The sequence below is a fragment of the Anser brachyrhynchus genome (assembly GCF_964034855.1).
Source record: "Anser brachyrhynchus genome assembly, chromosome: 2".
Taxonomy (NCBI): Eukaryota; Metazoa; Chordata; class Aves; order Anseriformes; family Anatidae; genus Anser; species Anser brachyrhynchus.
In genome coordinates, this window is record NC_137695.1 from 55,469,724 (window position 1) to 55,484,916 (window position 15,193).

A 15,193-nucleotide genomic window follows, 5' to 3' on the forward strand; every position below is an offset into this window, starting at 1 on the left:
GTCCTATTTCATGTGTTCTGTACAAAGGAAAAAACTGTGAGACCAAAGTTGTTTTTTGCAAGGGTATAATTTGATTCAGTGTATTTTTGTGAAATTGAAAGCAGAATATGATAAGTATAAAATAAGTTTCAGTAAAGTTGGTAGTTTGCAGGTGGACTGAAAGCAAAAGAGAGTTTCAGCATTATCTCAGTCTCCTATTAATTTTTGGCACCTTAGCATTTGGAAAAGCAGAAGGAGAGATGATGAAAGGCAATATGGCTTCCCAAGAAGAACCATGCTTAATGGTGGACCAATTTGCTGTCGCCTTTTTCTGTATGTAGGAGCTTTAATTCTGCTCTTCCCAGTGAGCCCTGTAGAGGTTTTTAAGAAGCTTCACAAAAACAAAATCTTAGCACTCTTGTCATCCACTGGAGGAACTCTTTTTCCAGGAACCCAAATCCTTTTGTCATAAATTCACCATTTCCAGGTTTTCTGGCTTTACATAGTAGCATAAGCTTCTGCTACCCCCTAGTCAAACTGTACAATTAGAATTGTGCACTACTTTTCACTTCATCCAGTCCAGCTAGCTGTCACTGGAGTTTGCACATCAATACCTACCTCTCTTCCACTGAAATTCTTTTCCTTGCTCCATTTTTTTCTGTGAAACTATGATTTTCCAGATAATCTTTCCCGCAGCCTTTCCATAGAAAAGCTAAAATGGTGCCTACTCAGTGTCATTAATTTTGTCATTTGCTTACTGATGGTTTTTCCTTTTATTTATTGTTTCTTTCCTACATCCTTCCATATGATCTTGGGCCTTTTATCTTTAAGAGAACTTCCTGCAGATGGAGGAACTAAATAATTGGATTTCTTCCCTTGGGTATACTAAAACTTTCTTCAGTTCTGTCCTTGTCTTATTTTGCTTTTCCTTGATAAATCTTTCTCCACATTTTTTCTTCTGTAGATTTTAAGATTTGGAAAGGAACATATCTAAATGAACCTTTTCCATAATATGTGCTTAAAATCTTCATCCAGTACATTTTGCATTACTGATATACTTCAAACCATGAGGTACCCACTGTGTCTCTGGATAAGTTGTTTTAATGCTTAATACCGGTGTTTTTTTTTTTTTTTTTGTATTCTTGCTTTACCTTTCCTTGTACATATAACACCTCAGCTCTGACTTGAGTCTAAATCTTCTGCAAGAAGTTCAGGTGAATGGCAGAAAAACTTGGCTTAATGAAGAACAAAAATGAATATTGCAAAAGGGAAGTGGTGATCATTTGACCTTTGGTATCCTGAATAAAATAAAGTTGTATCAGCAGAGACTGTTATAAAACTGTTACAGTTCCCTAGATGTGGGAAGGAGAGATGAACAGCTCAGCACTATGATGGAGTTTACATTGGTAGTGCCAAACTGTAGTTGAAGCTAGCTCTATGTCAAGCTGCAAAGTGCCATTGAGTTTTTCATGAATGCAGGGAATTACAGTGTACATTTTTCAGAAGTGTTTCAAAGGAAGGAAGGTCTTGAGAATGCTTGTCTGGTAGGACAAGTCCAAGGTGAGTCCTGAGTGAATGAGAAATACCAAGTTTATAGAATGTGGCCTTCTTTGTTGGAGAGCAATTTTTTACTGTTACCCTTAATTGGAGAGCTGCTCTTTGCTCAATGAGATAATGACAGGACAAGGGGGAATGGTTTTAAACTAAAAGAGGGGAGATTTAGGTTAGAGGTTAGGAGGAAATTCTTCACTCAGAGGGTGGTGAGGCACTGGAACATGTTGCCCAGAAAGGTTGTGGATGCCCCATCCTTGGAGGTGTTCAAGATCACATTAGATGAGGCCCTGAGCAACCTGATCTAGTGAGAGGTGTCCCTGCCTAATGCAGGGGGGTTGGAACTAGATGATCTTTGAGGTCCCTTCCAACCTGAGCCATTCTATGATTCCATGAATGCAATCAGTCAAAAAATAAATTACTTACATTGGGTAGAGAAGAATTCTCGCACCAGCTCTTCCATTACATTTGTAAGTATCTTCAATTCTGTCAGGAAATCTGTCTAAAGGAATGGTTTCATCAGCTGTTCATGTGAACGGTGAAATGGAACCTTTGAATGAGGCTGTTAGTACAGGGAATGTTTTGGAGACATCTTTCATTAGGCTGGAATTTCACATCATTGCTGAAGCAAGCCATCAAAGGATGGATCAAGGGACAGAAGAGATTGTGCAATGCTTGTAAATTTCACAAAGCTTCTTATTTTTCTGCTGCTCTTTAAGGCTGGTAGTGGTTCAGTTCCTTTGGCTTGCTTTACAGCAACATGCTTTTCTATGTCCATTCAGTTTTAAGCTGCCTTGAGCTAGTTAGGGGGAGGCCAGCTCATACTTTAGGGAGCAGAACAGTGACTTAGAGTAACTTGAGGATTTTGAGTGGAGTTTATAAATCATTTGGAGCAGGTTAGCTATCACCTTTGAACAAAAAGGAATACAGAGATGGAATTATATTAGGATCTGCTAACATACAAGGTGTGCTAATGGAATGACAGCTCTTCAATTTCCCTACTGGACCAGTTTCTCAAAAGCTGTGGGGTGATTTTGCCATTCAGCTGCTACAAGAAAAGAGGAAAAGGAATGCTTTTACATACCTTTTATCTGGACCGTGGCTTGGGTTAACCCACTCTGTTTTTTTTTTCTTTTCTTTCTTCATTTTTATTTTTTTCTTCCATTTTCTTTTTTTAATTTTTATTTATTTTTCCTCTTTTCCCCTTTCTCATTTTCCTTTTCTTTTCTTTTTTTCTTTCTCTCTTATTTTTTTCATTTTGTTTTTCTTTTAAGATAGGACATGTAGTGGATTAAAGTAGTAGTTAATCTATAACATCTTACTTTCATGTAGCTGTCTCCTGGGCACATCCAAGAGCTGCTTACAAATAGAAGATGCTTGCAACTTTTACTATTTTTTTTCCCTTTGCTGGTAAGTGGGATGGTTGAATAGTGATCTGTATCTTCTAACTTGCATATGGTCACAATATTTGTTTTCTTCCTGAGTGTCCCTTTTCATCAATGTATAATGCAGAGAGCGCCATTCATCTGTTAGGTTCTGTCTGTAAAGCTGATGGTCAGTGTTAGCAAGTGTAGTTATTTTGACCTGAGTGTTTGAAGAGGCATGAACATGATCTTAGTTTTTTTGTGTCACTTCTTTTAGTAGGGAGCTGCACTTCTACATTGTCAGTATTCTAACAGACCTAACAGTGTAGATTGAGAGGATCTGAAGCAAGAAGCACCAGTAGATTGCAGCAAACATGGCAGAGGAGATTGTACCACGCATACAAAAAATCCTGTAGAAACTATAAGCTTGTACAGTAAAGGGTTAACAGCTGACTGGTGAGTGTGGACTCTGTATCAGACAATAGAGAGGACATAGCTGAAATATTTGGCAAGCTTGTTTTTAATTGAAATATAAACAAAGCTGCTTTCATGATAAGTGTCTTTCAGATATATTTGTTTCTAGCCTGGGAATAGTTATGCAGAGTTTGCGTTCATTTTGCAGATTACATGCCTGGCTGCCTGTGGCTTTTCACTGTTAATCTTTTACATGTGTGAAAATTTGGATATGAAAAGAAATGCTGTGTCTGTCAGCATTCAGTCAGTGGTCTTTCTGTCATGCAGCTTTCAGTGGTGTAAAGGTAATAGTGACAATCCAAAACCTGAAACAGAGAAGAGTCATGTCTTAGTTCATATCTTTAAGCAAGTGCTTAAGTGGTGGGAGGAGAGGACTTTGCTATGTATAAATGCTTTGGTTTAAGTCTCGTGCACATACTTGAGATTGCATAACAGTGGGAGAAGATTTTAAGCTATTTCATAAGGAGCAAGAAGCTCCCCTCCCCTTTCTGCCCCCAGGTTCTTTGTAACAGGAGTCCAGTGACTCCCCTACACAGTCTGATAACAAGGGGACAAGTATAGAGGCACTGATGGAAATAAATAAATATATGGAGTTAAGCCTGTGATCATAATCCCAATGCCTGCTGGGAATGCATTATCCTCTCCTGTATCGTAGCAGAGTTGTCTCAACCTGTAGTACAACTGGGAGGCATCTGCAGGTTCATGTACAGAAATGAGATGTCAGTTGCACCTAAGACATACTGTCTTACAGATGGAGCTCTCAGTAGATCCATCTGCTTTTAGTGTACGGAAAGTTGCATTCCTGGGGAGGCTCAAGTGCTCATCAGACATACAATGTTAGTTTGACCAACCCACATTCAAGTAACCATTTTTTTTCCTCAGATAATAGTTAAGACAAAGTATTACTTGTTTATTACATATTAAAATAATTGTTCATGGCTTAACATCAATCTTTATAATACTAGGGAGCGCCACTGATTTCAGTAGGAATATGGCCTAAGACTGTGTTTGCACCAGTATGAGAGTGAATACAATATATCTGAACTATTACAGATTCAGATTTTCTTAACTCTTCTCCACCACACCCATTTCTGTAGGCATTTCCTTTAAAGTTCACTTTAATGGCTGGCATGGATCTAATTAATGTTAGTTAAAGACATTTTGGTAGTTTTCTAATGCTTTCCTCATCCAGTTAAGTGGTTGCTCTGTACAGTATGTGTGCTATGTGAGGAATTCAAATGGTTTTCAGTCAGAGCACTGTTTTGCAGGTTTTCTTATCTCAGGCATTTCTTTTAAGTACCTTCCATCATCCTGATTCAAATAATAGCAGAGACAGACTGTGCCATGAAAAGTATTGAAATGATTTCTTTGGACTTGCTTCAGTGGAGCTCACAGAAACAGTGAGAATCTTCCTTCTTTTTACAGCATTAGAATGATTTCCTTATGGAAAAAATTAAGATTAAGATTATTGTTAGTCTTTGTTGGGCTGGAGTTGTTCTCTAGCTCTCATAATTTTGTTGTTTTTCTTCTCCACATCAATCTTTTTAAGTGTATCCAGTACTCTAGAGAGAGTAGAGACTGTTTCATCTGTGGTCTCCTCATTGGTTCCAGTCTTGCAGATGTTTAGGTGATTGGAACTATTCAGGTGTATGAAGCTATTCAGATGCTTAAGCGTATGCAGTATCATATTGCATGGCCTTCTCTGAAGTAGAAAACAGCGTAATTGAACATGAGCATATGTGAAAGGTTTTGGATTGTTTTAGCGTATGCCAGAATAATTAAATAACAAGCTCGTTAGAGCTTGAGTAGTTATAACAATGCACCTGTAAAGAAAAGGAATAAATTGTTCCTTTATAAAGCTCTTCAATAGTAGGGAGCTGAGGGAATAGTCCTGAGGGAAGTAGTGGATGAAGTTGCTAAGCCACTATATTTGAAAAGTCATGCCAGTCTGGTGAAGTTCCCACTGACTGGAAGAGAGGAAACATAACCCCTGTTTTTAGGAAAGGGAAAAAAGGAAGACCTGGGGAACTACAAGCCAGTCAGTCTCATCTCTGTGCCAAGCAAGATCATGGGGCAGATCCTCCTGAAACTATGCTAAAGCACACGGAAAACAGAGAGGAGATTGGTGACAGTCAGCATGGCTTCACTAAGGGCAAATCGAGCCTGACAAATTTGGTGGCCTTTTACGATGGTGTTACAGTGCTGGTGGAAAAGGGAAGAGCAACTGATGTCATCTACCTGGACTTGAGAAAAGCATTTCATATTGTCCTCCACAACATCCTTGACTATAAAATGAAGAGACATGGATTAGAGGGATGGACCACTCAGTGCATAAGGAATCAGCTGGAAGGTCTAACTGAAAGAGTTGTGGTCAATGGCTCAATGTCCAAGTGCAGAGACTGGTGATCAGTGGTGTCCCTCAGAGGTCTGTACTGGGACGAGTATTATCTAACATATTTGTTGGTGACATGAATAGTGGGATTGAGTTCACCCTCAGGAATTTTGCAGATGATACCAACCTGAGTGGTGCAGTTGACAGGTTGGACGGAAGAGATAGGCTGGGACCTCGACAGGCTGGAGGGTTGGGCCGAGAGGAACCTCATGAAGTTCAGCAAGGGCAAGTGTAGGGTCCTGCACCTAGGGAGGAATAACCCAAAGCACCGGTATAGGCTGAGGTGTGTCTGTCCTGTTAGAGTACAGCTCTGCAGAGAGGGACCTAGGAGTCCTGGTGGACAGCAGGCTGACCGCGACTCAGCAATGTGCCTTTGTGGCCAAGAAGGCCAACGGTATCGTAGGCTGCATTCGGAAGAGTGTTGCCAGCAGGTCAAGGGAGGTGATCCTCCCCCTCTACTCAGCCCTGGTGAGGCCACACCTGGAGTATTGTGTCCAGTTCTGGGCTCCCCAGTATCAGGGGGACATAGAACTTCTGGAGTGAGTTCAGAGGAGGACTACGAAGATGATGAGAGGAATGGAGCTCCTGCCGTATGAGGACAGGCTGAGAGAACCGGGTCTGTTTAGCCTGGAAAAGAGAAGACTGAGGGGAAAACTCATTAATGTGTATAAATATCCGACGGGAGGGTGTCGAGAGGATGGAGCCGGTCTTTTCAGTTGTGCCCAGCAACAGGACGAGAGGTAACGGGCACAAACTGAAGCACAGGAGGTTCTGGCTGAATGTGAGAGGGCACTTCTTTCCTGTGAGGTTGACAGAGCACTGGAACCGGTTGCCCAGACAGGCTGTGGAGTCTCCTTCTCTGGAGATATTCAAAACCCGCCTGGATGCCATCCTGTACAATGTGCTCTAGGTGATGCTACTCGTCAGGGGCGTTGGACTAGATGAGGTCCCTTCCAACCCTGCACATTCTGTGATTCCATGATTCTGAGATGCCATCCAGAGGGACCTTGACAGTTTTGAGAGATTGGCCTGTGCAAACCTCCTGAAATTCAACAAGGCCTAGTGCAAAGTCCTGTGCCTGTGTTGGGGCAATCCCAAACATGAATAAAGACTGGGAGATGAGTGAATTGAGAGCAGCCCTGTGGAAAAGAGCTTGGGGGTATTGCTGGGTTAAAAACTGCATGTGAGCTGGCAGTGTTGCCCAGGAAGCCAACCATATTTTGGGCTGCATCAAAAGAAGTGTAGGTAGCAGGTTGAGGGAGGTGATTCTCCCCCTCTGCTCCATTCCTGTGAGATCCCACCTGGAGTGCTGCGTTCAGCTCTGGGGCCCCCACCATAAGAAAGGTCTAATCAACATAGATCTGTTGAAGCAGAGCCACGGGAGAGCTACAACAGTGATCAGAGGGATGGAGCACCTCTCATATGAAGACTGAGAAAGGCTCTCATATAAAGGCTGAGAAAGTGGGGGTTGTTTATCCAAGAGAAGAGGAGGCTCCAGGGAGATCATATTGCAGCATTACAGTACTTAAAGGGGGTCTACAGGAAAGATGGAAAGGAACTCTTTATCGCGGGTTGTAGTGATAGGACAAGTGTAATGGTTTTAAACTAAAGGAGGGTAGGTTTAGATTAAATGTTAGGAAGCAATTCTTAATGATGAGGGTGGTAATGCACTGGAACAGGTTGCTCAGAGAAGCTGTGGATGCCCCACCCCTGGAAGCGTTCAAGGCCAGGTTGGATGGGGCTTTGAGCAACCTGATCTAGTGTCTCTGCTCTTTGCAGGGGGAACTAGATGATCTTTAAGGTCCCTTATGTGATTCTAGTAATAGCATTCACATGATTCCTCATCCAAGTACATCCATTTTAACTTTATCCTGTACTATCTACAATCAGTATAAATAAGTTGAACTTAGTTCAGTCTTGAATCAATTTAGAAAGCAATTGCTCTGATGCTATTTGCAAGCTATTAGAAAAAAATGGTCTAGTTATTTTATTTCTTTCTCTGTGTGGTGTGAACAAAGTCACAGTTCTGAACCCGTATTTTCTCTGTTCTTCTCAACTGCCTTTCAACTCCAGTTCTGTCCTTTTCTCCTCACCTGAGCAGTATTCTAGACCTATAGCAAGAATTACACAGAATCACAGAGGCTTGAAGTGACCTATAGTGATCATCTAGCCACACCCCTGCTCAAACAGGGTCAGCTAGTGCAAGTTGTACAGGACTGTTGGGTCAGGTTTTGAATATCTCCAAGGATGAAGACTCCACAACCCATCTGGGCAAGCTGTGCAAGTGTTTGAACAGTCTTGCAGTAAAAAAAAATGTTTTCTTGTGTTCAGGTGGAATTTCATGTTTTAATTTGTGCTCATTGCCTCTTGCCTCATCAGTGGGCACTATTGAAAAAACATTGAATATCTTGGTCTTTCCTGTTATTTGTCACTGAGTGCCCTGCCCCATTCAGCTGTGGGCTGAAGGTTGGGCTGAAATAACCCTCCAGTTTTCTATTGCTTTGCTGTTTAAGTGCATGCTGTGTATAGTTAGGTAGGAAACTTGAATAGACATATCTGTCTTAACACTGTGGGCTGTGGAATGCAGAACAACTTGCCTTTGCCATTTGTTCTCCTGCTGCATGTTTTCAGCAATCAGTGTTGTGAAATAAAATGTTACAGTTTAAACAAGTAAAAAAATTTTTTTTTTTTAAAGAAAAATCGGTCATTTTATAAACACTTCTTTCAGGCAGTACAAGGCCTGTAAAAATGTAAGTTGTTTTTCAATTTGTCTTGTACTTTGTTTCCTTTCTTGCAGAATCTCAAAGTTACAAAGAAGCCCTTAACCACTCTATGATAATGTCTGACAGCACCTTGGGTGCTAACCCTGCTTTGCTGAGGCCCAACATGCAGATGGATCCTTCCTTTCAGCGGTGTTTAGCATCTTCATGTACTGCTTCAAGTAACAGTTCTGTCCCAGTGGGAGAAAGGTAGGAAAAGATTCTCTGACCTGAGTGTTTAGTTCTCAGTATTGTGATTTCCAGCCAAGATGTTATGCTTGCTTGTTTGTTGCAGAGCATTTGTACAAGGACTTTTGAGTTTGGTTGTGACATGTGATGATGTTGTTGCCCACCATCTGGAAGTTAACACATTCACAGATGTTATTTATATGTCTGAGAGGCACATGTGGTTTTAAAGAAAATCTAGGAATACAAAAATGGGTAGGGACAATCAGTGGTCAGTCATGAACAATTACCTCTATTTACTTAATAGATGGGGTGTTTCATTACAGCTGATAATGTTTCCTTCTCTATCACTCTGCAACAACATTCTTTTGTGGCTAACTGTCCTTTTCATGGATAATTGGCTCCTTTTTCACAATAAATATTTGGAATGCTGTTGGTTGGTGTGTCAAACTCTCAGTAAGGACTTACAGTGTGTTGATTTCTATATGTCTTCCTATCTAATTAATTTCATTTTCAGTCAGTACTTGGACTGTGAAAGAAGTTTCCTGTTATAATTATGACTGTGAATCATAATACTCTTGTTAGGGGATCTTGTTGTTTCCCCTAGCAAAATGGGTCTCACCAGGCATCCAGAATTCACTCAAAGTGTTGATTCTTATTTAAAGCAGTGAGAATTTAATGGTACTCATATATCAGCTCGAGCTGGGTGCCTTCAAGGAGGGACCCCATCAAGACTTACCTTGGGTTCTTACACCCATACAGTCTTTGTCCATTATGGTCCAATAAGTTCTTGACACATATACATTATGTTACTTCAGACTGGCAATTCTTTGTTGCAGAGCACGATGTCTTCTCTTATCTCCTGGGGCACGCTCTCATTCTGCCATGTCCTTGGTCAGCACATCCCCACCCCCCATCCACACAAAATGTTGCTCAATCACCACTACATAACAGGTTCAGGTTATGGGAGCTCATACTGCGGCCTAAGGCTTCAACAGATTTACCCTACTGATGTCAAACAATAGCTACCTGAGTTCCTTACATGCCAGTGGCTTGTTTCCCTTTTGCTCTGTATAAAGTATGTTAGTATTTTCTGAGGAGAAGCCAATTTGACATTTAATTATAAGTGGATATGAATTACAAGCTTATCAGGCAATGCAGTCATTATCAAGCTTGCATTCCTTCCTTAAACTTTATCTAGAAATTTTTGTTCCCTTCTTTTTAGATGTTTTGTTTTTCCTGTTGCTTTTCATTTCATCTAGCTGATAACTACAGCTTGTGTTTCTTTTTTTTTTTTTTGGAATGGTTCCTTTCTACCCTTTGCTTCCCTTCTATTTCTTTATGGTCCTTCTACTTGGATCTGTTCAAATCTACTGGTATCCATTTCCACAGTTCCCTTTTAATTAAAATGTTCTTTATAATTTTTTTAATAAATTTTTATTTTTTATAATTTTTTTGCCAGTTCCTTTCACTTTCTATCTCAAAATGGGTTTGTTCTCTCTTTACATATGATGTTGATGATAATGTTTTTCAGCCAAAATTGAAGGGCGTCTCACTTTCTGAAGAAAGAAGCCAATTTAAACTTTCATGAGATGGTTTTGTCAGAAGCATAATCTGTGGTGTTTAGAAGGATATTTGTTATCCTTCACTTGAGCAGGTGGAACTCTTAGCCAGTAGAATAATCTAATGTTTATTGTTGTCTTTATAAATAATAAATATATAAATACTTAATATCCATCAATCAAACAGAAGCTTGGAAAAGTGTTTCTTGTACTCTGTATTGTTTTATGTTTGTTGTTCCCATATGCAAAAATTAACCACTGGACTTGCTTCTCTTCTGTTTGCAATATAGATTTTATTAGAAAGAGGCCTAATCTAACAGTTGGGTCTTGTGGACTGTCTTCTTACCATGCTTATTCACTTATTATGTGATGGTGAACAACGCTGTCCTTAGCGCTTGTCTTGCACTTTCCCTTTTCCCCTTTTTTCCTTCCCTCTTTCCCCTTTCCCTTTCTCTCTCCTTTTTAAAAATTAACGTAAGAGACTCTGCATGTAAGATCTATTGTGGTAGTGTCAGTCTTATTCCATAAACTTTTGTCATTGCCTTTGATGACAGCCGTGGCTTAAGAGCCTTCTACTGCTCTTTTTCAGCCAGTGCTGTAAGTCACCGTATGGAGATCCTCCAGGACCTCTGTCTGTGAAGCAATGTTGTACACAGTCTCACTGAATCAATTCATATTAAAAGTAACCCTCTCAATTAGGAGGAAGGAGGAGTGTTTATAACAGTGCTGAATTTGGTGGCCTGACTTACAGTAGAAGCTCAGAAATGGTGTCATCAGCATTGCTGGATGGAGGGTGAGATAAGGCAGAAAGTGATGAACTACATTGAAGAAATGAATGATCAGGGTGGGGCTGAAGTCCCTTGTTCCAGCTGTATTGCCAGATCTTTCTTGTTGTCAAAGTGTACCTCAGTGAGCAAGTGATTGCTTTCAATTATGACCACAGTATGGACTGTGTAGTGACTTTTTAGGAAAATGATTTGGCTGTTTTATTATTTTTGTGTTCGATTTTTGGCTTTTTTTGACAGCTCTCCTGCAACAGAATGTCCTTGGCTTGAAAGCAGCCCTAAATCTTCCCCATCGCTCCAGCTTTCAATGGGAAATACCAGGCCAACAGGAAGTTACCTTGTGCCTTCAGAATTTTCACACCCTGTGCAAGATGGTTCTCTCTTGTCTCATTTCCAAACCCCAGGACTGCAAGTTGTCACCCGGAGCAGCCTGGAGAAATCACCAGTGGAGCAGCAACAAGAACCTGCTAACAGCTGCAGTGCCCGGGCCTACAGGAACTACAGTGGGGGCAACATGGTCTGTAGCTCCCCCCAAGAGGAGAAACAAGCTACTTTCATAGCCAACACTAGCATCTCTCCTAAAACCATGAGCTCATCAGTGGCAAGTGCAGAGGACAATGGCTTTTTGGCACAAAACTTTCTTACAGTGGCTTCTGGACACAACAGTCAAAACAATGCGATTCATCAGCACCTTGGAGGGAACCTACATTCTCAACCACCTCTTCCAGAGAAAAAGAGGTCCTCTGAAGAGGACCGTTCCTTCACCTCTGTCTCACCTTCTTCAAGTGGCTTCTCTAGTCCCCACAGTGGAAGTACAATCAGCATCCCATTCCCAAACATCCTCCCAGATTTCTCAAAAATTTTAAGCACTTCCCTCGTGCCAGGTAGGTTCTGTATCAGAGAAATGCAAAATACTTCTGAGTTGTATGAGTTTACCTCCCATTTAGGGGATTTTTAAAATGAGGAGGGGGAAAAAAACAGTGGAATAAAAATGGCAGAGAGGACTTGAATGCTTGCAGTAAGAGGCACCATTTCACTGGTTTTGGATGTATTATTCTGAGGACAATGCTGCAGAACTGTTTCTGCCCTTCCTTAATTGTCAGCCAAGGGCATCCCACCTTTTGAGCTGTGAAACCACAAACAAGGAGTATGCATTCCAACCTCTCTTAATAAAGGCTGGTTTCTTTATGCATCTTTGCTATATTCATGTCAAGAATAGTTAAAAATGTCGATATGTATTCACTGGGTCCCACTGAAAAACTTTATATTTAGTATAGCTTTATAAATGTAAGAGTTTTTCATATTCTATAGGTTTTGCAAAATTAAACTTTAAGAGGGCTTTTGGAGTCTTAGTGTATGGTTCTGAAACAGTTCAAAGTTTCTCTCTGTTGTCCTTCTAATCATGAGTTTTTAGAAGCGTTAATGTGGTTGGAAGTTGAAAAGAAAAGCAAAACATGCTTTTATATTTAGAAAATTTCTTAACTTCTCTTTCCCCTTTTATTTTATAGAAAACACAATGGATAAACATGTGACTGTGAAATTTGTCCAGGACACATCCAAGTTCTGGTATAAACCAGATATTTCAAGAGAACAAGGTATAACAATTGATGTATATTCTGAGGTATATACTTACAGAAAGGCTAGTTGGTGAATGTGCCTTATTTTTTTATGACTACCAGACATCTCAAATAATTACAAAGAGAAATATAAAATCTATAAGGGCCGAAGACAACTTCAATTTATTTTGTCCAAAGGCTGAGTTTGAGAGTGGAGGGCATTCAAGTACTTCAGACAAATTATTATCCTAATTTAAATAACTACAGAGTGATTTGAGTATTCCTGTGGTAGCTCCTGCAAAAGTGCTTTACTGAGAAACTAATTTGTCTGTTGCCATCTCACAACAATGGAAGTTGATTTAAGGTATGCTGAAAGAAAATGTAAGCAGAATATGCTCTATTAATGCAATCTGATATTATGGTGAGTCTTCACCAGTGTGCCAGGCAAAGCTATTTTGGCCTCCAGAGTTTGGAACAGCAAGTATACATGGTGCAATACCAAACAACTGCTGCTCTCAGAAACCATTAGAGTACAAATGTGATGCTCTGGCATAATTTCAGCCATGTGTGTTTCCCTGTGTAGATAGGTTGAGAGATCCTAAATATCAGAGAGTAATTTATTATCTAGGATTCATTATAAAAGCATCCTCATCTACCAGTTGTTCTGTAGCCTAAATTTCATTTTCAGCTGCAAGTGACATACATTATTTCTTAAAGATCACAAAATAACACTCCTATGGAATAAAATCTTTATGATGTACAATATAGATACATCTATATGTAGATATATTACTGAATGAGAGTGGAAAGTTTTTATTACATATGTGAAAATGTGTACATGCAAACTTATACTTTGATCGGGCATCAATATGTAAATAAAGTATTTTGGATGCTTGTAAATGCAGTCAGTCTGACTGACTATCCTTGTGTCTGTACTGTAATATTGAGCTACAGTGAATAGCATTTAGTAAGCTATTGAAAGCATTTTAAACTGGGATTGTTAAAATGAAGTTGTTGAAAAGGAAAATGTCAAAGCCATTCTGTATTGGAAAGGAAGTTTACATCATCAGACTTGGAACTAGAACCAAATAGCTTTCAGCTATTGGCAAATGATGAATTGCTCTGTCTGTCTAGTTCATATTTTCTCAGACTGTGAGGGTGCCCCTTATAGTGTGGTGGTAAATATGAGCCTAGGAGGATAAAGGTCATAGAAAATGGATTATTTATTTACCTCTGGATGATGTTTCACTGGTTGTTTCACTTCACTCTCCTTCCTATTTTCTGCTCCCCACCCATAATGAGCACTGAGTGCTCTGCAAATGGTCAGAAAAAGTTTCCTCTCTTCATGTGGATTTAAAGAGGGGAATAGATCATAAAGGAATTTTAAACCTAGCTGCTTGAACAAATGAAAACAATTATCTTCCCAACTTTGTAGTATGCCTCTTTTCACCTTACCAATTAAAATCTATTTTTAAAAGTGAGGTTAAGATGTTTGGCTATTATATTTCAGAGTCTGTAGCAGACTTCTGCCAAACAAGAGCAGTTTTCTTGCAAATGATTTCTCCTAGGAGAACTTCATATCACGCTTCAAGCAGAGATCACAGGCTATAGATGTAAAGTATTTCAGTGTTTCGACATTCGAAGAGCAAATACCCACTTTCATCCCCTGTTTTGCTTTAAAACACATAATAGAGTGAGAGTACTTTGCAGAGACAAACATTGTTTGTAGATGAGAACTGATGGCTTCTGACTACTGAAGCTACATAAGAAAAGAAATACACTGTTGTCTGTTCAGCCTGGGAATTAAAGAGCTGTGCTCTCTGTCATGATTCTAACAATTTGACAATATGTAAACAGGAATCAACTTGCCCTTTTTTCTTAATAAGAAACAACGTGGGGCCAGGAAAATTGGGAATAGGGCCACATTTTCTTTGCCTGGGCTGTGTGTGTGTGTGCACATGCACATACTTGAGGTGTAGTTTTTGTCAGTTTGCTCTTATTTTGCTGGATTTCCTTTGATATGGTCACTGAGATCAGAAAAAAAAGAAAGGGACAAAACCCATATTTAATCTCTTCACCTTTTAGTACATTTTCCAAGTATAAGTATTAGAATTTTTTTTTTAGTTTAGTGTGTGGCAGTTATTTTTTGGTTTGGTTTGGTTTTACTTTTTTAAGGGAGGGTTGTTTGCCATGAACTTAAACCCAAAATTTCATTTGGAGCTTACATCAGCACTGTCAGCTTGAAGCTGCTTTTGCATTGCCAGAAAGTTCATATGTGACTATCAGTATCAGCTACGATCATCAGTAACAGACTTGATTACCCAGGTCAGTGCTGCAACAGTAGTTGTTAACTAATGGTTGCACAGTATTCTTGATAAACGGGAAAGCATGTAGCAAATGAAAAATCATGCACAGATCTTTGGCGTTTATGCAGAGATTCCAGCTTCAATTTTGTTGTATCATTTTTGTTGTATCATTCACAGCTGCAAGTGATCCCAACTACATGTGTGCAGGCACTGACCTGAGGCACAGATTTAAGCTACTATGTAAAAATCAACTAATTATCAGTTGTAGCCTAGTGGGTG

At 39.8% G+C, this 15,193-nt stretch overlaps 1 protein-coding gene across 15 annotated transcripts in view; it reads left to right on the plus strand.

Annotated features, from left to right (window-relative positions):
- TNS3 (tensin 3) overlaps nt 1–15,193 on the plus strand; it is a 258,158-nt gene that overhangs the window by 222,618 nt on the left and 20,347 nt on the right. For all 15 annotated transcript variants that reach the window (XM_080581770.1, XM_080581763.1, XM_080581764.1 and 12 more), the window contains 3 exons: nt 8,558–8,729; nt 11,293–11,936; nt 12,561–12,647. In XM_080581770.1, the coding sequence (XP_080437896.1) occupies nt 8,558–8,729; nt 11,293–11,936; nt 12,561–12,647 (903 nt within the window). The remainder of the gene's footprint in view (nt 1–8,557; nt 8,730–11,292; nt 11,937–12,560; nt 12,648–15,193) is intronic.